The sequence below is a fragment of the Patella vulgata genome, chromosome 1 (genome assembly GCF_932274485.2).
Source record: "Patella vulgata chromosome 1, xgPatVulg1.2, whole genome shotgun sequence".
Taxonomy (NCBI): Eukaryota; Metazoa; Mollusca; class Gastropoda; family Patellidae; genus Patella; species Patella vulgata.
In genome coordinates this window covers 43,083,276-43,109,276 of record NC_065879.2, presented here as the reverse complement: position 1 = coordinate 43,109,276, position 26,001 = coordinate 43,083,276, and the positions used below count along the sequence as shown (strand labels likewise).

At 35.4% G+C, this 26,001-nt stretch overlaps 2 protein-coding genes across 5 annotated transcripts in view; one reads left to right on the top strand and one right to left on the bottom strand.

Annotated features, from left to right (window-relative positions):
- Positions 1 to 5,725: 5,725 nt before the first annotated feature.
- LOC126820978 (WD repeat-containing protein 53) lies at positions 5,726 to 14,317 on the bottom strand. Of its 4 annotated transcripts, none has more exons than XM_056103556.1 (3): positions 14,161 to 14,290; positions 10,857 to 10,979; positions 5,726 to 6,982 (listed from the first exon to the last, which is right to left on the bottom strand). In XM_056103556.1, the coding sequence occupies exons 2-3, from the start codon at positions 10,857 to 10,859 to the stop codon at positions 5,957 to 5,959; spliced, it is 1,029 nt and encodes a 342-aa protein (XP_055959531.1). In that variant the 5' UTR covers positions 10,860 to 10,979; positions 14,161 to 14,290; the 3' UTR covers positions 5,726 to 5,956. The 4 variants fall into 4 exon arrangements, with proteins under 4 accessions (XP_055959531.1, XP_055959534.1, XP_050405183.1 ...); XM_056103559.1 differs by having other exon boundaries at positions 10,883 to 10,979; XM_050549226.2 differs by lacking the exon at positions 10,857 to 10,979 and having other exon boundaries at positions 14,161 to 14,317.
- The window catches only part of LOC126821018 (AMMECR1-like protein), a 43,560-nt gene continuing 31,858 nt past the window's right edge, over positions 14,300 to 26,001 (top strand). The window contains exon 1 of the mRNA XM_050549272.2: positions 14,300 to 14,508. Within this exon, the coding sequence (XP_050405229.1) occupies positions 14,300 to 14,508 (209 nt within the window). The remainder of the gene's footprint in view (positions 14,509 to 26,001) is intronic.

Genomic DNA, 26,001 nt, shown 5'->3' with positions numbered 1-26,001 from the left:
TTATATTTATTTGACATTGATTATATCTATTAACATATATTGTAAATTGATTAAATGATATTTTGTTTTGAGTATATACCATACTAGTTTAATGGATTTGAAATAAATTCCATCTACATATATGAAATCCCACCGCATGACATCAATTTCAGTTTATGCACCATCTGTTATTTTCTTATAGTTGCTAGCAGATGACATAAGGATAACTGAATTCTAACATTAAGGCAATGATGACATGTAAAATACATCTTTTACTTGATTTGTCTTATTTAATACCTCAAGAAAAATTTCCTTAAATTCCATGCAGGAAAATGTTTAAAATAAAATTATATGTGCAATTTTATCATAGTTTTTATCTAATGTAATTAGAAAATATCCAAACTTATTATATTTTATAAAGGTTTTGTTATTTTATTAGTTTAATGTAACTTAATATCACAGATGATTATTTTGTATACATGTATCTCATATTAAAATATATTTCAAATTTCAAACTTTTGAATACAGAGAAGGACTGTAACAAGCGGTGCTTTCCTTCAGCATTTTAACTTATTTATGCTCATTTTTGAAAACCAGATTGATTTGTACTTCAGAACGCATCCAAATGTCACGACCATGCTAAATCGTCCAAAAACAACCTACGAGCTCATATTACGCATATGTACTCCCCATCCACCTGGGGGGTTGGATGGCCGAATGGTTAGCAGGTGTGCGCTGCGCTGTATCATACGGTCTGTCATTGAGTCAACTGGCGGGGTTATGATTCCCCGGTTGTACGTGACAAGGAGTAGGGTCGCCTGTCCAACCTCGTCGGTTTTCTCCGGGTCCTCTGCTTTCCTCCCACTGCTAAAGACCCCTACGCGCAAGCGAATTATTGAAATAAAATTGAACCATTTGTTAGTCCCGAAATGACACAAAGAAATGACCTAGTTTGTGTCGAGTGGTTAAACCCCATTTCTCTCTCTCTCTCTTTCCCCATCCACCTAATATTTAACACACTAAGTGTAAGTGTCATTATCTAATACCCACTGGTTCCTGCAATATTGAGATCCGCTATTCTATATAATTGATAGATATTATGTGGTTTCTGAGGACACTGTTAGTTTGATTATATATATGAAATTTCTTGATCTACAAAATAATGTTCTATCCTTTGACCTGTGAGAGAGTGGTGAAAATAAATACTTTTCATAACATATCTGCTGATCAAATTGCACTTAAAAGTTTTCAAAACATTGGACATTAACTACTGCTAAGTTGGTTGTTGATATTTTAGCCGATTTTACATCAATATTTCAATGCAATAATTAGAAATGTTGCTGTATGATAATGCCGATAATGAAAGAACAGACGATTAAGACAGTTGTGGAAGTGGAGCATATAAAAAAAAAAGGTTACCGATGCATTGTCAGTGAGAAAGATGCATCGTCAGTGAGATATAAAAACAGCCAAAGATAACCATTTCATAGTAAAGCCACATGGTCATTTTTTTATTTTATCAAAGTTATCAAAAAATCATTGGTAATCAATATACTTGTTCGTCACAAGACCTTAAACTCTGTATCAAGGGTCATAACTCTGGCAGGGATTATCGGAAATCGTTGAAAATCAATAGGCTTTTTTGTCTCATGACCTTAAACACTGTATAAATTTAAAGTCAAGATGAAGGAGCCTATTGATTTTCACTGATTTCTGATAATTACTGCCAGAGTTATGGTCCTTGATCTCTTTGAAAAACCTTGTGGACATTCCAGAGGCTAAAGTTAATATCCGATTGACTTTAAATTTATACACAGTGATTAAGGTCATGAAACGAAGAAGTCTATTCATTTTCAGCGATTTTCGATAATTACTGCCAGAGTTATGACCCTTTCACTTTGAAAAATTTTGTGGACGCTCTAGAAGTTAAAATTAATATCTGATTGACTTTAAATTTATACACAGTGTTTATGGTCGTCAGACGAAGAAGCCTATTGATTTTCAATGATTTTCGATAATTACGGCTCTTGATCACTTTGGAAAATCTTGTAAACGCTCTAGAGGCTAAAGTTAATACCCGATTGACTTCAAATTTATGATAATTACTGTCAGAGTTATGCTTATGGCCTTTTATCTCTTTGGAATATCTTGTGGACTCTCTAGAGGCTAAAGTTAAGGTTATCAGATGAAGAAGCGTATTGATTTTCAACAATTTCAGATAATTACTGCCAGAGTTATGGCCCTTGATCACTTTGAAAAATCTTGTGGCACTCTAGAAGCTAAGGTTAATATTCGATTGACTTTAAAGGACAATATTGGTGTCAGTCATTATCACATATGTGATAGAACTGGTTAAACACATTCCAAATATAATTTTAACACCGAGATCATTGCTACGATAAAAGAGTAATACAGGTGTCATGAATCGGAAGTGACGAACGCCAAAGGAAAACACGAGTTATCCCTCTATATAACTGACTAAAGCGCCGAGTGAAAACAGATACACGGCCGTATTTCTGCTCACTTATATTTTCTTCGAAGACCAAAAGTTGTTGTGTGAGACTGCGAGAGGATATCTGACAATTCATAAAAAGAATTGACTGCCACTAGATAAGAGAACACGAAAGAAAACGGAAAAGTCCGTGCATTACCATGTTTTTATAAGGTATAGAATGAATAAAAACAAGGGAATGTAGGGACTATTTCTATTTTTCTCGTGTTCTCTTATCTAATGACATTCAATTACTTTATTGAATTGTCAGATATCCTCTTGCAGTCCCATATAACAACTTTTGGTCTTCAAAGGAATTATTAGTGAGCAGAAATTCGACCGTATATCTGTTATCACTCGTCACTTCAGTCAGTTATATAGAGGGATAACTCGTGTTTTCCTTTGGCTTTCGTCACATCTGATTCATGACACCTGTATTACTCATCTATCATTGAAATCTCTGTGTTAAAATTATATTTGGAACGTGTTTAACCAGTTCTATCACATATGTGATAATGACTGACACCAATATTGTCCTTTAACTTTATACACAGTGTTTAGGGTCATGAGACTGAATCCTATTGATTTTCAACGATTTCCAATAATTACTGCCAGAGTTATGGCCCTTGATCACTTTGAAAAATCTTATGGATGCTTTAGAGATCATAGTTACATTGTACCATCAGATTGATTTTATATTTATACACCGTGTTTACACCTATAAATGTATATAATCGTTTATTGTTTTTTGATTGATACACAGAGTTTAAGGTCTTGAGACGAACAAGTATATTGTTTTTCAATGATTTTGTATAACTTGAACAGCTAAACCCATGATATTAAATGTTTTGTATACTAAACGTTAGCATGGGCCAAACAAATTCTAATGATTTTCTGATAAATACTTAATGAGTTGTTATTATTTAGTGTATTATGTTTCATAACCGACAAAAGTAAAAATATTTGACAACTCTTGTTGACTGCCCGGACGATTTAGCTGCTGTGGGCATGTTTCATTGCCTGGCAACCTATCTTTTAGTAGTTTCATTGTACCTAGCGATGTATAGGAATGCACTCTTAAAGTACCTTTCCCTGTGTATTATGTAAGAGCTAAATCTGCCTATTGCAGGTCTTTACTTTGGCTTCAAATCTATATATTTATTAACATTGTTACCATAATAAAAGAATCTACATGTAGGTACACAAAGACAAAACACTCTTAAATTGTTTGTCAGTGATGCAAGACATAGGGCCTGACAAGGAGAGCTGTCTAGTTGTTTGGATGGGACGAAAAACTGAGGCCCTGTGTATACATTTGCGTGCACATAAAAGATTCCTTGGCAGTTGGAATTCAATATAAGAGTAGGCCATAGAGCTATAAACTAGTGTTAAGCAGATGAAAACAAGTGTAGATGGTGTGAAATTCGTTGCTTTAAAATTGGCTACTTCCAAACTGTGCGAGTAACTGTAGCCTACGACAAAGCGGAATAGTAAACAGTGTAAATGGTGGCTTTTCATGGTATTTCTGTGCTTAATTCTTGCATTTAGAAATGAACAATTAAAGATACATTATGGGAGATTTTTACAGAGAATTGGCCATTCTTGCTATAACAGTTCAAAAGTAGATGATGAAAGAAGAATATTTTGAAAATTTCAGTCAAATTACTTTATTCTGAACATAGTTATCATCGTTGTAATATTTGACTAGAAATGGTAGTGAAATGTGCCTTCACCGTGGCTGATCGTTTGATTGACAGGCGTTAACTCCACGTACATATCTCGATTATCAAGTAAAATTTTCAATGGCATGCGGAAACACTCTACAGCGGCCTCGCTAAGTACACTCTATCATTTAGCCTCGATCTAACGGACGTATTCTCATCAGGATGCGCCATATTTGAATTAATTGATAAGTGAAATCCTATTTAAATCCGAGCTGTAGCCGAGCCATCCGTGGGTCTACAGAGTTGATTTTGGGCTTGTTGTTTAAATAAAGATCTAATTTATAATTTCTATAACATCTGAAGCCTAAATTAAGACTTGCAATAATCAGATTTTGCTCTTGCATAATGTATGTTTAAATGTACGTGACGTGGACGTGAGTATTGTGGTCTTAAGTCAATTTACTGAACATTAAGTAAAATTTAGTCCACCTGTCGCAGGCGGTAGGTAGTTTGACTTGTTACCTGTCAGATGTAAAAACCGCCTGGCGGCGACAAGTTAGTGAACACTCAAGCCATTTTTAAGGGTGATAATCCAGATAGAATCTTGAAAAACGTTAACAAGCCAACAGTGAGGCTGATGTCCCTCGCGGAAATCCCAAAATAAATAGATGACAGTACACATATTAAGTAATTGCACATTTATTTTTTTCAAAAGTATCAAGCAATCAAACTGTACACTAAGTTTCACCCCTCTCTACCAGATAGAATCAAGATTATCTTGTCCCAAAGCATTGACCAATGAAATTGATTAGTTCTGCTTAGCTTCAGCTCAAAATGTTAATCATTTAACTCATTCAAGACATTCACCTAATGAACATCTACATCAAGTTTAACCAATCTACCTCAATTAAAAGCAGACTTGTTATGTTCCAAAGTCTTGACCAATCAAATTGCTTATCGCTCCTTAGCCTAAGCCGAAAATTCTCATCATCGAATTTAGTCAAGGTAATGATATAATGAATCTATATTCCGAGTTTCATCGCTCTCACTTCATAATAACCAAAGTTACCATGTCCCAAAGCATCAACCAATCAAATTGCTTATCTCTGCTTACCGTAAGCAGACAATTCTCATTGTCTAACTCCATCAAGGCATTCACCTAAGAGACAGCTACGTCAAGTGTGAATATTCCAACTCAATTAGAATGAGAGTTGTTGTGTTCCAAAATCTCGACCAATCAAATTGCTTATCGCACGGCTTACCCTGAGCAGAAAATACTCATTATCGAACTTAGTCAAGGTATTGATGTAATGAAACTATACACCAAGTTTCATCACCCTCACTTAATTAGAACTAAAGTTATCGTGTCCCAAAGCATCAACCAATCAAATTGCCTATCTCTGCTTAAGCAGAAAATTCTCATCTTCGAACTCCATCAAGGCATTCACCTACACTTAGTTTGAATATTCTAGCTTAATTAGAAAGAGTTACTGTGTCCCAAAAAGTGTGACAGACAGACAGACGGACGAACCCATTTTAACAGTACCCTGCTTTCTTCGAAAGGCAGGGGGACAAAAAAAAAAAATAATAATTAAGTGTAGTACTAATTTAAACAAACATATTTAAAGTTAAAAATATTTCATTTCTTAAATGATATAAAACATACTGGTAGCTGTAATATTATTTTTTCCAAATTCATCACTGGATTTTGTGTTTGGCTACAGATAATAGAAATGTAACTAAAAATTCACATTAAAGCTTATACATGTATTGTATTCTCATTTATTGTTGAAACTAAACTTTAATAATCTTCTGTGTATAATTAAGATATAGGTAAAACAGATATACACATTGTTTGATCGGCAACTAATAAATACCGAATTTCGTTTCTACAAAAATAATCAAGCCAATTAATTTTCATTGGATGATTAAATGATTGTTCTTTACACAAATGGGTTATTTGTGCATTGCGATGGTCCAGAGGTGAACCATGACCATTTGCACTTGATCCGTTTTCTAAATTTTCTAAATTTTCAGCTTTACTTAAATCCCAAACTATTAGTTGGCAGTCATTTCCTCCTGATATAAGATGTGTTTCATCACAGAATGTAACTTGAGAAACTCCCTGTGTGTGTGCATGCAAATTAAAAAGTTGCGAAAGATTTTTACGATTCCCATTAAACACCGCAATTTGACCATTCTGCATACCACATGCAATGTAAGTTCCATTAGGGGAGCATGCCATATGATGTATAAAAGGAGGATTCACCATATAGGCAGAAGCATCCTCTGGTGTGTTTAACAATTCCTGCATATTAAATTGATTCAAGCACTTATGATTGGGATAAAGCCAGTGAATGAGTTTTCCATCCAGCCCAGCACTGACTATATCTTGTTGTCGGTTTGGACGGAAAATAATTGTAGAGCAGATGTTTGTATGTTTGTTTCGTAAAGTTCTAAACATTTTCTTCTCTAAAAGGTTAATTATTTTAACTTCTCCAGAGTCATCACATGCCGCTAGATTTTCCTCATTATTGTTCAAAATGATCTGGTTAATCTCATCTGTGTTATAATCGTATGTGTGTTCTGGTTCTGCAAACTGTTCTGTGTTAAATACTAAGATCTTTTCTCCAAAGGCTGCATACAAAAGATTTGGATTAATTTTTGAGAAACAAACTGAGGTACAATCACAATCCAGTTGAACATATTTTTTCTGAAGACTTTTATCCACTAACGACCAGATACAAAGTTCTCCATTTTCTCCTCCAGAGGCCAACTGTTCTGTTTGTCTTTGAACATCCAGGCATAAGACTGATGAAGTATGACCATTAGTTAATTGCTCAGCCATCTAAACAAATAGCGAAATAAATCAAAAATAAAGTATGTATGTCCCTTCATAATGAATATTAACATACTAAATACAAATATAGATTCAGACTCAATGACAGACAACAACCAGTGGCTGCCAGGCAGGATATGCCCACATTTTGCAAGAGATGGATAGAGAACAAGCTAAAAACAAAAACGATCTTTTGTACAATCAGGTACCATAATCCAGAAAGTTATGGTCTGAAATGCGAAAATATCGACAGGGACTAAGATTTTTGGAATATAAAGATATGTTTTAAGTTTAATCAAAATCGGATAAAAATTGTGACCTCTAGAAGGTTCATAACCTTTGTATTACATACTTATACACAATTTGCGTACAAAGAGAGGCCATTTTATCAGGCAGTTTCATTTCAATTTCCCGAAATTCAACCTTCATTATGGTGGAATAGTGATATATCTAAACGGTTTTTAAAATTGGGAAAAAAACTGTAACCTCCAGAGAATCCACAAGCTAAAAATGTGATTTTTCGACCAAACAGGGGCCATGATCCATGAAGTTACGTTCGGATATGTGTGATTATCAAAAGGTGCCAAGATATTTATGATAAAAACATATTTGAAGTTTCATCCAAATTAGATAAACATAGGTTGCCGGGCAACAAAACATACGCCCACAGCATCTAAATCGTCCGAGCAGTCGACAAGGGTTGTCGCATATTTATTCTTTTGTAGGTAATTAGGGGAATTTAATAGACAATTTCATACAGATGACATTATAATTTTCGTCGTTTGAGGGTTCCCGAGGTTCTAAAAACTAAAACAAGGGCCGTAACTCTGGAAGTAATCTACTGAAATTGTTGAAATTCCACAGGCTTTTTAGTTTTACTAATTCAAATAATGCATATAAATTTCATACAGATCAGATGATAACTTTTGCTGTTCGAACGTTCCCAAGGAACAACAAAGTGAAACAAGGGCCATAACTCACGGCATAATTAACAGAAATTGCTGAAATTCAATAGGCTTCTTCGTTTCACTAATTTAAATAATGCATATAAATTTCAAACAGATCGGATGATAACTGTTGTCATTAGAGCGTTCACAAGATTCAACAAAATGAAACAAGGGCCATAACTCTAGATGTAATTAACGAAAATTGCCGAAATTCAAAAAGGCTTCTTTGTTTTTCTAATTTGAATGATGCATATAAATTTCATACAGATCGGATTATAACTTTTGTCGTTCGAACGTTCACAAGGTACAACAAAGTGAAACAAGGGCCATAACTCACGGCGTAATCAACGGAGATTGCTGAAATTCAATTGGCTTCTTCATTTCACTAATTCAAATGATGCATATCAATTTCGAACAGATCGGATGATAACTGTTGTCATTAGAGCGTTCACAAGATTCAACAAAGTGAAACAAGGGCCATAACTCTAGATGTAATTAACGGAAATTGCTGAAATTCAATAGGCTTCTTTGTTTTATTAATTTAAATGATGGATATAAATTTCATACAGATCGGTTGATAACTTTTGTTGTTAAGAGTGTTCACAAGGTTCAACAAAGTGAAACAAGGGCCATAATTCCAGAAGAAATTAACAGAAGTTATTGAAATTAAATAGGCTTCTTCATCTCACTAATGCAAACAACATATATCAATTTCAAAACAATCAGATGAGAAATGTAGTCTGTAGAGGGTTCTCAAGAAATTGTGGACGACGGACGGACGGACGGACGGACGGATGGACGAACGGGGGCGACGACAATATACAACTACATTTCCATGTGGGCGTATAAAAACTGTTGCCTCTATAGAGGATCCACAACCTTGATATACCATATTTTTACACTATTTGCGTACAACGGACGGCCATTATGTCCGCCAATTTTTGTCCGATTTTTACGAAATTCGAACTCTACCATCATTAGTGTAGAACTGTGATATATTCACACGTCTTTTTTTAATCAGATAAAAATTGTGGCGAAAGGGACCACAAGCTCAAAACACGTTTTTTCATAATTCAGGAAGTTACGATTCGATATACTCGAATATCGACAGGAACCAAGATATTTGGGTTATAAACATATTTCAAGTTTCATCAAAATCGTCCACAACCTTGATATACCAGATGTTTACACTATTTTCGTACAAGGGGTGGCCATTTTGTCGACAGTTTTGGTCCGATTTTCACAAAATTTGAACTCAACCATCATTAAGGTGTAACGGTATATACTAAAAACTTTTTTTAAATCGGATAAAATATTTGACCTCTAGAGGGACCACATGGTAAAAGCGCAATTTTTCGTATAAAATAATGGGCCATAATTCAAGAAGGTACGATCCAATATGCGCGAATATCGAAAGAAACCAAGATCTTTGGGATATAAACATGACGTATTCCAAGTTTCATCAAAATCGGATGAAAATTGTGACCTCTAGAGGATCCATAACCTTTATATACCATATTTTTACGCTATTTGGGTACAAGGGACGGCCATTTTCTCCGGCAGTTTTGGTCTGATTTTCACGAAATTCGAAATCCAGCTTCGTAAGGGTGTAACGCTGATATACTACAACTTTTTTTTTTTAAATCAGATAAAAATTGTGACCTCTAGAGGGACCACAAGCTAAAAAGGTGATTTTCCGTACAATCACGGGCTAAAAACGTAATTTTTTGTACAATCAGGGGCCATAATCCATGAAGTTATGGTCCAATACATGCCAATATTGAAAGGAACTGAGATATTTCAAGTTTCGTCAAAATCGGATAAAAATTGTGACCTGTACAGTGTCCACAAAAAAATTGTGGACGGACGGATGGACAGGGGCGACGACAATATACGTCCACACGAAAATGTGTGTGTATAAAAATACATCAACCAGAAGCTGTGTAGTTCAAGTTTTAAAAAATATTACTATAGCATTTCTAGTGAACATTTTATTTTTGTTGTGATATATTGCACAGAAACCATACTAATACTATGCTCTAGATTTTCATCAAGTTTAACAAGCATTGCACAAATTATGAGGCAAAAATATACATGTACAATTGTACATGTATTCTGACAGTTATTTTCGAGAAATGTCATGACAAAAGATGTACAGCGGTTCACTAGACAAATGCAAGAGGGTCACTACACAAATGACAATAAGAATGACAGAGGTTCATTGATAAATGACAAAGAGAAGGATAGAGGTTAACAGATCGAATGACATAACGATAGATCTGCGAGGTTTAACAGACAAAAGACAATGCAGATGTTCATTAGATTCACTAGACAATTTGTTGGGATTTTTTAAAACAATGTTATATTCAGAAATTGAAATACAGATGTTCATAAGAGAATAATAGATTCACTAGACAAATTTTATAAAAGCAATATTTTATTCAGCAATTGAAAGGGATTGAGGAACAGATGAATGACAGAGATTCATTAGATTACATATAGACTGATAAGAGCTACAGTTCAGGAATGACCTTCAAGGAGAATGACAGAGGTTCATTTAGATAAAAAAACAAAGAGAATGAAAAGGGTTGGCCAGACAAGAGTCCCAGTAGAGGAATGACAGAGAGATGGACACTTATAAGAGGAATGACAATTTGATTTGTTAGTCCTTCCAGGAGTTTGTCATTCTCTTCTAATGAACATTTAGCATTCTATTTGATGAACCTATGTTGTCATTTGCCAGGTTAACTTGTCATTCCTTTGTAATTTATTCAGTGAGTCGCTGTCATTTTCGTTGTCAGTCATCTTCATTAGTGAACTTGTCATTCGTCTATTAAGCTTCTGTCAGTCCTATTATGGGGTTGTCATTCTTTCCATTACAATCAGTCTTACTGGACCGATTCTTCAGTATAATCCCAATGCACTCTAATACAAACCATGTGATCATGCAATTTATTGAGACCTTGTCATAAATAATCTCTTCAGTCTTGACTGAACCATACGATCAAGTTGCCCACCTGACTTCATGACCAGTCTCAATTCTTCCGTGAAATAATTCGCTAGAATGACAAATAGAATGATTGACCAATATAGCTTCATGAGATGAATGTATCAGGTTATTAGATGAATGACAATGCTGCAGTAGAGGAATGACAGAGCCCCACTGTCATCATGGTCTAGGGCCAGATTAAGCTTGCATGGGGGCCCCTGAACGAAAATGTCACTGGGGCCCTTGCGTCAACAGTGAAAATGGTACATATACTGGTCATTGTCTGTCAGACTCACACAAATGCAATTTGTGTGTCACTTTGGTAGAAAGATAGATTTATTTGGCACAAACATATACTACATAATAAATGACATATTTATGTAACATGTACATGTAGGTACAAAAACTTATTTAGAAGTGACGGATAACTGGACTGGCTATTTCTACCCCATGTGATTCTAGTTCCTGTAATATAATCTCATCTTCAGCGTGAATCAGAATATTCATAAATGAAAACACAGATGGAGAATATAACATTTCACATTTATAATTTTTTCCGCTAACAGTAATTCCTTCTCACATACTAATCGCATATCAACTATATTTAAAGTGTTTTCAATGATATTTGACTTATACAGTCTTGGCACATAACCAATGCAACTCCTATCTCCATATTTATCTTCAATTGCTAGAAAAACCTTGTCAATACATACAGTTTTCAGACTAATAACATTTACGTTCGTTCGTTTGTTCGTGGGGTGGTACTGCAGACAAGCAAAACATTTACCGTCAGGGCCCTTTCTTTTATATTCTTCCAGGTATTCATGTTATGGGGAAATTCTATTGTCCACACAATATTCAGATGACATTCTGCAGTAATGTGATCATCTAACAACATGTGAAGTTGCCAACACACTATCAAAGTGACCAGAATCCTACTTTAATAGATTTGCTGTTCTCCTCAGAGGATGAGATGGTGACTGAACTCAAACATGCATCCCCACTTGACAAAAACCATCATCATATTTTAACTTTTTCATTTATGTGTTATGACATGTACTATGTGATTCTGTACAGTCTAGTAAGCACAGCAACTACAAGGAAGCAGGCTATGACAGCATGAAGAATAGTGTAAAGAGACTGATCTTGTATCTCTGATTAGAGACAAAAAAGCACAAGAAGCCTGGGATTGTATATTAGGGACTGTACAGACACGGTCGATAAATGCGGGCAAAAATGTAAGGCTGGTAACTACATGTACCACGCCTGTGTCTCTGACGTGTGTACTGTGTAAACTTATGGAATCCATCATTAGGGAGAGACTAGTGGAATACCTTGAAGAAAAAGAACTTTTGTCATGCCACCAACACAGCTTCATATCGAAGCAATCATGTACTAGCAACCTGCTTGCAACACTGGACAAGTGGACTGAGTATCTAGATACTGGTATCCAAGTAGTGACCCAACTCTGTCTACTCAAGAAGCTTAAGTCATAAGGTGTTAACTCGTGTGTGCTAGAATGGATTCTGGACTTTCTGATTGACAGGAGGCAGAGGGCATGTGTCAAAGACAGTTTTTCTGAATGGTCACCAGTGACGAGCAGAGTGCTCCAAGGCAGCTGTCTAGGGCCCATTTTGTTTGTGGTATACATCAATGACTTGCCAAGTATTGCGAAATCACTGTCTGAGATGTATGCTGAAGACTCCAAAGTTTTCTCTCAGGTAGACAAAGATGAGTTCATAACTCAGGTCTAAACAAATCTCGACAGTCTTGTAGGATGGCTTGAGACATGGCGGACAAATGACACATATTCCACTTGGGTCACAATAACCCCCACAATACGTACTGCATGAAGAAACACAACTCAGACGATGTAGTGACGCTAGAGACCTCTGAGGTTGAAAAAGATCTTGGTGTGTTAATGGACAACAAACTCAAGTTTTCCGGTCACATTCAAGCTCAAATGAACAAAGCAAATCGGCTTGTAGGTCTCATTCGCAGATCAGATTTAGATATTTAGAAAAGGACTGCTTCAAGATGCTTTTTGTTGCACTAGTGTGTCCACACTAGTCTGAAAGAACTCACATATGAGCAAAGACTGAAGATGCTTTTAACTTTCCAAGTTTGGAATAAAGATGGACCAGTGGAGATCTTATTGAGGTGTATAAACACACACATGGTTTCTACCAGAGCCCACTCCAGTTGGACATTTCCGGCGTCACCAGAACTTCTTTACATTCAGAGTTGTGGAACACAATGTCATCATCAGTTGTTGACTCCCCATCACTACTGACCTTCAAAAACAGACTTTATTCGCAAATGGCAGACAACAAATTTGCTGCGAAACTGGAGTAGTGAGCTTGCCACCCACACTACTCTGCCCACCTTGATGCAGAGAGAGAAATGGGGTTTAACCTCCACTTGACACAGACTAGGTCATTTTGGGACTAGAGAGAGAGAGAGAAATGGGTTTAACGTCCACTCGACACAAACTAGCTCATTTCGAGACTAACACATGGTTCAATTTTATTTCAATAATTCGCTTGCGCGTAGCGGTCTTTAGCAGTGAGAGGAAACCGGAGGACCCACAGAAAACCCACAAGGTTGGACAGTCATGTACAACCAGGGATTCGAAACCACGCCAGTTGACTCAATGACAGGCCTTATGATGCGTTACAGCGCGCGCGTGCTAACCATTCGGCCATCCACCCCCCCCCCCACCACCTTGATGCAAAGTCACTTTGATAAGTATAGTCGAAGAAATCGGCTTAAGCTGAACAGTGCTTTGATCAGGAGAAAGGCCTATACAGGTCTACTAGATCCTGTACCTGATATATATGATATGATATTACTATTAGTATTGTTTAGCTAGCTCTATGAAATAATGGAATAGTTGACCAACTGGTCTAAAGTGAGAAGCTGTTAGTGTTAGTTGTCTTTAGCTGTCATTCAGATTAGGGAATCTGGATGTACCTGTCTGTGGCCGTGGGCTAGCCTACTTTACACATGACATGTAGGACCATGTATTATAAGATACGACTGCATGGTAGGACCGGAGACCTACGGCTACAACTACATACTTTTACTTTAGCACCGTAGACTACGTCAGTACGTGCTAATTATTTTTATATGATCAGAGGATGAGAGAAGTTTTATTTCATAAATAAAATCTGAAAATATTTCCTTCATTAACTTTGTATATATAAATGTTTGTCTTGCAATAACAGTGTCACTGTTAGCTAATCACATACCGTTATAAAATTTAACCGTGGATTATGTCTTTGCACACTTCCTTGGTTTCAGCCGACAGGATCAGCAGGTGCGCTCTAAACCCGGAAACGACGTTCGACGCAGGCGACATCTCGCGTCAGTTGGGCGAGGATTGTGGAGATGACTTCGAGTTGTTGTGGTGTGAAAAAACAAAAATTGAACAATTCTTCGGCCTCAGTCTGTAACAATGGGCCATCTACCAGTCCTAGTTTCCATAAAAATGGCTACACCGTAGCTGTACCTGATATGGTCTTTTATTGTTTTGACGTTCTTCACAGCCATTTACATACTTATGAAGCACCAAAACCAGCGTTTACTAACGATTCATTGTAAGTAGTCTTGACCTTTTTGTATAATGGACTGGTCCAATTGAGAAATAAACATAATTCCTGACGTTACTTTTGAATTAAAGTTGTTGTGTTATGGTTATTTATTTTTTGGTAATCAATTTTGTACCACGATAAACTCTAAATTGTTAGAACTGGTGACATATAACTATATTTGAACTTTGTTGACATCTATCAATTTAGTACCCAGGGAGATTCCATTTGAATCAAAAGGGGTTCTTTTTATTACACTTTCTGTATCTATCAAAACAAAAGAATTTCCATGTCTACCTTACTATTTTTAGATCATATAATTAAAAACAACAATAATGGTTATCATATTTAATTCAGAGTGATATTTTTAAATGATGTAAGCTTATAATTTACAATACAATAGCTCATTTGATAATGAAGTCTAGAATAACCCCAGCAGGTCCATTAATTTATTAATAAATTTGTTGATAAAATAAACAGATCAGCTGTTCAGATTAAATAGACTGAACATAAGTAAAACTTTAAAGGGAACTATTGGCTTTGTCACTGACTGTCATTTTTTTTCCTAGAATCTAAAAACTATTAAACTTTGTGATATTTAATTGATATTTAGCAGTCACTGGTCATGTTTCGGTTTTGTTTGATTCTCTTATTTAACTGAATTATGGCAGTTTATTGAATATATTTGAATTCTCTTTTCTGGAATCTATTTAAGTTAAATTTTGAGGGATTGGAATTTAGTACTGGCACACTCTTTTATCAAAGTTGAAGATCCATTCAATGAAAATCCAGTTCTACAGAATATATTCCATCAAAGCTTATATATTTTTATACGCCCACATTTTCATGTGGACGTATATTGTCGTCACAGGCACTTGAAGGGATTAAAATAAAACTTCTTCTCTTTGACTATATATTACAGTAATAAGAAGGTGTATCAGCTGACATTTTGTTTTGACATGTTGACGACATTTCGTCTGCTATCATCTCACAATACTCACTAGTTCTAACGCTTCCCGTCGTTTTTATTGCCAATGAAACTTTATTTGATCATTATACACCTTCCAATGTAATTAAATTGGTCATTTTACAGCGTTATTAATTACAAATCAAACTTGAAGCGTGATCACTTGGCAATTCCTATCTTAGACGGACCGGAAGTACGACAAAATGAGGTCAAAGGAATTCCCTTTTGCTTTTGTTTGTAGCAGTCTGTATCACCCAGTCCCTTATAAACCTATCCGTTACTCAAAATTTGCCTAGGAACTGGGTGATCCAGGCTGCACCAAAATACAAACAGACGGCCTGCGGTCTCGCTCAATAGCGGCCTCACTTCGTAGGCTCTATCATTTACCGTGTTTGTCGGGTGAAAAATTCAGGCTTTTGAAGTTATAGAATAGCACTAGACGCCGTTTTTTTTTTTACCCTGATTTTAGATATTTTAAATTTATTAGTCAATTTAAAAAAAATAACGGTTTCTGAAAAATTGATGAAACAAATGATTTTTTAGTATGATCGATGCTTGAAAAATCTATTATTATAGCAAATATCGGCCGAAACATGATCGGAGATGTCCGGTTTATTTCTTTATTACGGGCACTTCATTTTTGCCGACAGGATTTTATATCTGTGTGGATTGAATTTGGAATCACTACTAATGGTTAAAAAAAAGATCAACAAATCTGTTTTCACTAAATTTATTGAAACATATAATATGGTAGTAGATAACAGAAATATTGAATTTCATACACATGATTTTAGATATTTTAAATTTATTAGTCAATTTAAAAAAAATAACGGTTTCTGAAAAATTGATGAAACAAATGATTTTTTAGTATGATCGATGCTTGAAAAATCTATTATTATAGCAAATATCGGCCGAAACATGATCGGAGATGTCCGGTTTATTTCTTTATTACGGGCACTTCATTTTTGCCGACAGGATTTTATATCTGTGTGGATTGAATTTGGAATCACTACTAATGGTTAAAAAAAAGATCAACAAATCTGTTTTCACTAAATTTATTGAAACATATAATATGGTAGTAGATAACAGAAATATTGAATTTCATACACATATCAATGCATACATACAAGCTGCAATTCTGAGCACTGAACAATCATGTGAATATTGTAGTAGTTAGTATTTTATTGTATATTTTAAATCTTATAATCCCTCTTGTTGTTTTAAAGATTATTCTAAACGCTACCTTAATTAGATGAATTCTGGTATAAGCTGTATTGGAGTAATAGCAAGTATTGTGAGAACTGTGTCTTTAGTTACAAACAATAAACTTTAATTGGTGTTTAACTAAATTGGCTTACTATAAACTAGTTGCTAGGAATGCATAATGTAACTGTTGTTCTGATGAGGCCTAAATTATTTTCCAATATTCCACTTACAGTGTATTTAAATTAAAAACAAATATCTAATTTACCAAGTACCTAATTTACCAAATATCTAATTTACCAAATAAAATAACATCACCACAAACTCGGCAAGAGACTTTGTTCTTTTTTCTACTTGATACTCGATAGGAAGCCATTGTTATAGAATTATCAGGTGTAAGTGTGATTACTACACGGTACTGGTGGTTAGGGGTCACAGAGGTCATAGTTCATACGTCGCGTGCTATTCTTTTAATCATCGACTGGTATTCTACTAGAATTGTCACTAAATTAAGCAGAGGTCACAGGTGATAGTTCATAAGTCACAGGTGGAATCGCTAATGTCGCGTGCTGATGTTTTTATCATCGACTACATGTAGCTTATTCTAGTAAATTATTATACGGTAATCAAAGTAAACAAAAATACAAGAACAATAAAAATAAATAGTATTCTTTATTTTACATGATTTACGTGGCAGTAATAATTTTTAAAAATGTGCCTGCAAAAAAGTTTTTTAAAGCAAATGTGCCTATACAACAGATAAATGTAACATGATGAAGGGTAGATTAAATATAACTTATTTCATTGCACATGTCTATTAACACTTGTAATTTATGATAGGAGGATAATTAGGTATGCAATAGAGATATAGATTTAATATAAAAACAAAACAACTTATAACAATGGATATAGCAGGATAGTAAATACAATAACTAATCAAAAGAATAAAACACAGAACACTTGTACAGTTTATAAGGAGTGGTGGAACCATGCTATTATTTAAATTAGTTGATCATACGCATTCGACGAAACTTGAAATATAGGTTTATCCCCAAAAGATCTCGGCTGCTTTCGATATTGGCATGTATCGGATCGAAACTTCATGGATTATAGCCCCTGTTTGTACGAAAAATCACGTTTTTAGCTTGTGGACCCTATAGAGGTCACAATTTTTATCCGATTTTGTTGAAACTTGAAATGTAAGTTTATAACCCAAAGATCTCAGTTCCTTTCGATATTTGCGCATATCGGACAGTAACTTCCTGAATTATGGCCCCTGATTGTACGAAAAATCACGTTTTTAGCTTGTGGACCCTATAGAAGTCATAATTTTTATCCGATTTAAAAAAACGTTCTATTATATCACCGTTACACCCTAAGGATGACTGAGTACGAATTTCGTGAAAATCGGCCCAAAATTGACAGACAAAATGGCCGCCATTCGTTCCCAAATAGCGTAAGAATATGGTATATCAAGGTTGTGGACCCTATAGGGGTCACAATTTTTATCCGATTTTGTTGAAACTTGAAATGTAAGTTTATAACCCAAAGATCTTGGTTCCTTTCGATATTCGTGCATATCGGATCGTAACTTCCTGACTTATGACACCGGATTGTACGAAAAATCACGTTTTTAGCTTGTGGACCCTATAGAAGTCATAATTTTTACCCGATTTAAAAAAACGTATCATTATATCACCGTTACACCCTAGGGATGAGTGAATTCGAATTTCGTGAAAATCGGCCCAAAATTGACAGACAAAATGGCCGCCGTTCGTTCTCAAATAGCGTAAGAAAATGGTATATCAAGGTTGTGGACCCTATAGAAGTCACAATTTTTATTTGATTTTGTTGAAACTTGTAATGTAAGTCTATAACCCAAAGATCTCGGTTCCTTTCGATATTCGCGCGTATCGGACCGTAACTTCCTGAATTATGGCCCCTGATTTTACGAAAAATCATGTTTTTAGCTTGTGGACCCTATAGAGGTCATAATTTTTATCCGATTTAAAAAAAGGTATTATTATATCACCGTTACACCCTAAGGAAGGCTGAGTTTGAATATCGTGAAAATCGGCCCAAAATTGACAGACAAAATGGCTGCCGTTCGTTCTCAAATAGCGTAAAAATATGGTATATCAAGGTTGTGGACCCTATAGAGGTCACAATTTTTATCCGATTTTGTTGAAACTTGAAATGTAAGTTTATAACCCAAAGATCTTGGTTCCTTTCGATATTTGCGCATATCGGACTGTAACTTCCTGAATTATGGCCCCTGATTGTACGAAAAATCGCGTTTTTAGCTTGTGGACCCAATGGAGGTCATAATTTTTATCCAATTTAAAAAAACGTATTATTATATCACCGTTACACACTAAGGACGGCTAAGTTCGAATTTCGTGAAAATCGGCCCAAAATTGACAGACAATATGGCCGCCGTTTGTTCTCAAATAGCGTAAAAATATGGTATATCAACGTTGTGGACCCTACAGAGGTCACAATTTTTATCCGATTTTGTTGAAACTTGTAATGTAAGTTTATAACCCAAAGATCTCGGTTCCTTTCAATATTTGTGCATATCACACCGTAACTTCCTGAATTATGGCTACGAAAAATCCCGTTTTTAGCTTGTGGACCCTATAGAGGACATAATTTTTATCCGATTTAAAAAAACGTATTATTATATCACTGTTACACCTTAAGGACAGCTGAGTTCGAATTTCGTGAAAATTGGCCCAAACCTTACAGACAAAATGGCCGCCCTTCGTTCTCAAATAGCGTAAAAATATGGTATATCAAGGCTGTGGACCCTATAGAGGTCACAATTTTAATCCGATTTTGTTGAAACTTGAAATGTAAGTTTATAACCCAAAGATCTTGGTTCCTTTCTTCAATGTGGTCTAATTCTTTTTGGAGATGTTCTTTGTCACAGATGTTGACAGCACGGCGGGCTAAAGTTGCTATGGTTGCTTTCTTAACACTGTGTGGATGGTGGGAATAGAAGTTAATGTAGTGTTCAGTATGTGTTGGTTTTCTATAAACACTTGTTGTGAGCCTACCTTCTGTTTTCTTAACTAGTACATGTACATCCAGGAATGGGAGGCATTGGTTTTCTTCTGTTTCTATTGTAAATTTAATTCTGCCATTTTGGTTGTTGAGGTGATGGAGCAAGGCGGTGTGGTCTTCGTTCTGACGGAGAATTACAAAGACATTATCGACTTATTAAAGTAATCTATAATACATTAATACAATTTAGAAACCATAATAAAAAAGGTACTAAAAATTGGATGAAAATTGTGAGCTCTAGTGGGTTCACAAACTTGATATACCATATTTTTATACTGTTTGCGTTCGAGGGGTGACAGACAAAATGCCCACCCCTCCAATGCATAAAAAATATGGTATATCAAGGTTGTGAACCCACTAGAGCTCACAATTTTCATCCAATTTTGATGAAACTTGAAATGCAGGTTTATAACCCAAAGATCTTGGTTGCTGTCGATATTTGCGCATATCGGATCATAACTTCCTGAATTATGGCTCCTGATTGTACAGAAAATCACTTTTTATACGCCCACATTGAAATGTGGTCGTATATAGTTGTCACCCCCGTCCGTCCGTCTGTCGATCGGCCGGCCGGTGTCCACAAATGCTTGTGGACGCTCTATAGACTAAAGTTAATATCCGATTGACTTTAAATTTATACACAGTGTTTAAGGTCATGAGACGAAGAAGCCTATTGATTTTCAGCGATTTTCGATAATTACTGCCAGAGTTATGGCCCTTGATCACTTCAAAAAATCTTGTGGACACTTTAGAGGTCAAAGTTAATAATAATATCTGATTGACTTTAAATTTAAACATAGTGTTTAAGCTCATGAGACGAAGAAGCCTATTGATTTTCAGTGATTTTCGATTAATACTGCTAGAGTTATGGCCCTTGATCACTTCAAAAATTCTTGTTGACGCTCTAGAGGTCAAAGTTCATATCCGATTGACTTTAAACTTATACACAGTGTTTAAGGTCATGTTACGAAGAAGCCTATTGATTTTCAGCGATTTTCGATAATTGCTGTCAGAGTTATGGTCCTTGATCACTTTGAAAAATTTTGGGGACGCTCTAGAGGCTAAAGTTAACATCCGATTGACTTCAGATTGATACACAGAGTTTAAGGTCTTGAGACGAACAAGTATATTGATTATCAATGAATCTTTATGACTTGAACAGCTCAATTCATGATAATAAAAGTTTTGTATACTAAGCGTTAGCATGGGGCAGAACTTTATAAAAACCAAACAAATTCTAATGGTTTTCTGATAATTACTTAATGATTTGTTACTCTTAATCAGATTTTAATGTATTATAAATGTTTTATTACCGAAAAAAGTAAAAATATGAGACAACTCTTGTTGACTGCCCGGACGATATAGCTGCTGTGGGGGTATGTTTCGTTGCCTGGCAACCTATCTTTGTTTAGCTTTTTCTCCATCCATCTCTTGAAAAATGTGGGCATATCCTACCTGGCAGCCGCTGGTTAGCTTGTGGACCCTATAGAGGTCACAATTTTTATCCGATTTTGTTGAAACTTGAAATGTAAGTTTATAACCCAAAGATCTCAGTTCCTTTCGATATTCGCGCATATTGGACCGTAACTTCCTAAATTATGGCCCCTGATTTAATGAAAATTCGTGTTTTAAGCTTGTGGATCCTATAGAGGTAATAATTTTTATCCCATTTAAAAAAATGTTTTGGTATATCACTATTACACCCTAAGGCTGGTTGAGTTCGAATTTCTTGAAATTCAGACCAAAACTGACAGAGAAAATGGCTGCCCCTCGTTCTTAAATTGCGTAAAAATATGGCATATCAACGTTGTGGACCGTTGTAGAGGTCACAATTTTCTTCTGATTTTGATCAAAGTTGAAATGTAAGTTTATAACCCAAAAATCTCGGATCCTTTCGATATTCGCGCATATTGGACCGTAACTTCCTAAATTATGGCCCCTGATTGTACGAAAAATCATGTTTTTAGCTTGTGGACCCTATAGAGGTAATAATTTTTATCTGATTTAAAAAAACGTTTTAGTATATCACTATTACACCCTAAGGATGGTTGAGTTCAAATTTCATGAAAATCGGAACAAAACTGCTGGACAAAATGGCCGTCCCTCGTACACAATTAGTGTAAATATCTGGTATATCAAAGTTGTGGACCCTCTAGAGGTCACAATTTTGATCTGATTTTGATGAAACTTGAAATGCAAGTTTAAAACCCAAAGAACTTGGTTCCTTTCGATATCGGGTAGTAACTTCCCGAATTATGACCCCTGATTGTATGAAAAGTCATGTTTTTAGCCTGTTGTAGAGGTCACAATTTTTATCCGATTTTAAAAAAAACAACATGTGAATATATCACCATTACACACTACACGCGTATGTCCGAACAAACTTCCTGGATTATGGCTCCTGATTGATTGAAAAATCGCATTTTTAGCTTGCGTAGTCTCTAGAGGTAACAATTTTTTTTTCCGATTTTAAAAACCATTTAAATATTTTATCATTCCACCATAATGAAGGTTGAATTCGAATTTCGGGAAAATCGAAATGAAACTGCCCGACAAAATGGCCACTCTTTGTACGCAAATTGTGTTAAAGGTCAAAATTTTTATCCGATTCTGATATATTAAAATATGTCTTTATCTCAGTCCCTTTTGATATTTGCGCATTTCAGACCAAAAATCCTGTTTGTTTTTATCTTGTTCTCTATCCATCTCTTGCAAAATGTGGGCGTATCCTTCCTGGCAGCCGCTGGTTGAACAGTGGTCAGGAAATTAAATACTTGGACACTCATTATCAAAATTAATCAATCATCTTTAAACTGGACAAATTAAATGATTTTTGATGATTTTAAGCGATTTTTACGAATTTTTAAACAAAGATTTGATATTAAATGAATGTGAAATAAATTAGTGCTAGATACACAAGATTAAATGATACCTGGGTTACAGTGTTATGAGTAGCATTTATTTGGATGTTCTGTTTGATTTCAATCAACCTTATGAATCAACCTTATGAATAATTATGGACAAAAATTGTATTGTAGAGATCCCGGGCTACTGCTCAAGGTTTTTATGCGCCCACATGGAAATGTGGTCGTATATTGCCGTCGCCCCTGTCCATCCGTCCGTCCACAATTTCTTGTGAACACTGTACAGACTACATTTATCATCTGATTGTTTTGAAATTGATATATGTTGTTTGCATTAGTGAGATGAAGAAGCCTATTTAATTTCAATAACTTCCGTTTATTTATCCGGGGGGGGGGGGGGGGGGATGGCTGAATGGTTAGCGTGCGCGCGCTGTATCATAAAGTCTGTCATTGAGTCGACTGGCGTGGTATTGAATCCCTGGTTGTACGTGACAAGGAGAAGGGTCGCCTGTCCAACCTCATGGGTTTTCTCTGGGTCCTCCGGTTTCCTCCCACTGCTAAAGACCCCTACGCGCAAGCGAATTATTGAAATAAAATTAAAACCATATGTTAGTCCCGAAATGACCTAGTTTGTGTCGAGTGGACGTTAAACCCCATTTCTTTCTTTCTCTTTCTTTATTTCTTCTGGAGGTATGGCCCTTGTTTCACTTTGTTGCACCTTGTGAACGCTCGAACGACAAAAGTTATCAACCGATGTGTATGAAATTTATATGCATCATTTAAATTAGTAAAACAAAGAAGCCTATTGAATTTCAGCAATTTCCGTTAATTACATCTAGAGTTATGGCCCTTGTTTAACTTTGTTGAATCTTGTGAACGCTCTAATGACAACAGTTATCATCCGATCTGTTTGAAATTTATATGCATCATTTAAATTAGTGAAACGAAGAAGCCTATTGAATTTAAGCAATTTCTGTTAATTACACCATGAGTTATGGCCCTTGTTTCACTTTGTTTTACCTTGTGAATGCTTTAACGACAAAAGTTATTATCCGATCTGTATGAAATTTATTGGTATCGTTTAAATTAGTAAAACGAACAAGCCTATTGAGTTTCAGCAAATTACCGTTAAATACATCTAGAGTTATGGCCCTTGTTTCACATTGTTGAATCTTGTGAACGCTTGAAAGACAAAAGTTATCACCCGATGTGTATGAAATTGATATGCATTATTTGAATTAGTATGTTGGTGCAGAAATGTAGGACCTTAACGTTAAACCCCATTTCATTTCATTTGTTACACAATAACCCAGCTTCTAACTGAGTTAAAATGTTCAAGCGTGGTGTAGATGTTCATTAGGTGAGTTCTGCTTAGGCTAAGATAAACAATTTGATTGGCACAATATTTCTGCGTCTAATAGGGAAAAACTTGATACACGTTCAATAAAGAACATTTTCTCTATCAGTACTAAAAAATTTGATTGTCAGTTGATTTATATGCAAATGTATAAAGAATTTGTTAAGAGAAGTGGGTGGATTTGTCATGAATTATTGAATATGTCTGGGGTTTCTTTTATTGCTATTCCAAATGGAAGTTAATCTTTTTAGTACATTGGAACCACTTCATATGGTAGTACACAGCTGTGTCATCCGGGTCTGTATTTGTCTGTTTTATTGTCCCCCGCCTTTCGAAGAAAGCAGGGGACTATTAAAATGGGTTCGTCCGTCTGTCTGTCTGTCTGTCCGTCCGTCACACATTTTGGGACACAATAACTCTCCTTCTAATTGACCTAGAATGTTCAAACTTGGTGTAGGTGTTTATTAGGTCAATGCCTTGATGGAGTTCGAAGATGAGCATTTTCTGCTTAGGGTAAGCAGAGATAAGCAATTCGATTGGTTGATGCTTTGGGACACGATAACTTTAGTTCTAATTAAGCGAGAGTGATGAAACTTGGTGTATAGTTTCATTACATCAATACCTTGACTAATTTGGATAATGAGCATTTTCTTCTCAGGGTAAGCAGAATGATTAGCAATTTCATTGGCCGAGACTTTGGAACACAATGACTCTCCCTCTAATTGAGCTAAAATGTTCAAACTTGGTGTAGGTGTTTATTAGGTCAATGCCTTAAAGGGGTGTGGAGATGAGCATTTTCTGCTTAGGATAAGTAGAGATAAGCAATTTGATTGGCTGATGCTTTGGGACATGATAACTTTAGTTCCAATTTAGTGAGATTGATGAAACTTGGTGTATAGTTTCATTACATCGATACCTTGACTAAGTTCGATATTGAGCATTTTCTGCTCAGGGTAAGCAGAGCGATAAGCAATTTGATTGGCCAAGACTTTGGAACACAATAACTCTCCTTCTAATTGAGCTAGAATGTTCAAACTTGGTGTAGGTGTTTATTGGGTCAATGCCTTGATAGAGTGCAAAGATGAGCATTTTCTGCTTATGGTAAGTAGAGATAAGCAATTTGATTGGTTGATGCTTTGGGACACGATAACTTAAGTTCTAATTAAGTAAGAGTGATGAAACTTGGTGTATAGTTTCATTACATCAATATCTTGACTAAGTTCGATGATGAGAATTGTCTGCTTAGGCTAAGGAGCAATAAGCATTTTGATTGGTCAAGACTTTGGAACATAACAAATCTGCTTCTAATTGAGGTAGAATGTTTAAACTTGATGTAGATGTTCGTCTTGACTGAGTTCAATGATTAACATATTGAGCTAAAGCTAAGCAGAGATAAGCAATTTCCTTGGTCGATGCTTTGGGACAAGATAACTTTGATTCTATCTGATAGAGAGTGATGAAACTTAGTGTATAGTTGATAATCAGTTTGATTGCTCGATACTTTTGAAAAAAATAGATGTCAATTAATTAATATGTGTCATCTATTTATTTGGGATTTCGGCAGGGGACATCAGCCTCACTGTTGGCTTGTTATATTAAAAATGATACCATCGTTTGTTTAGTTTAGTTTTCCAGCCATTCATTTCATTGACATGAAAGCAGGATATGATCAATGGATGATTATTAGCTTTGTTAGTTTTCCAGATTGTCATCAGTGATGTCAAATTTAACCATTTTAATGAATGAGTAAGCTCACTGTGTATGGTACACTGAAAGCTTATAATGTTCATAAAAATATTAATATACCTGTAAATAAATGTATTTAGACGATTATTACTCTTTAATGGAATTCCCATCGTATATTATTATTTGGGGAAAAAGGCTTTAACTTAATTAATCAAGCACTTAGATCAGTTTACTCTTACATTTTCAACGCATGTACATTAACAATTTTGCCAAACTATTTTTATCCGTCCACAATTTTTTGTGGACACTCTACAGGTCACAATTCTTATCCAATTTTGACGAAACTTGAAATATAGGTT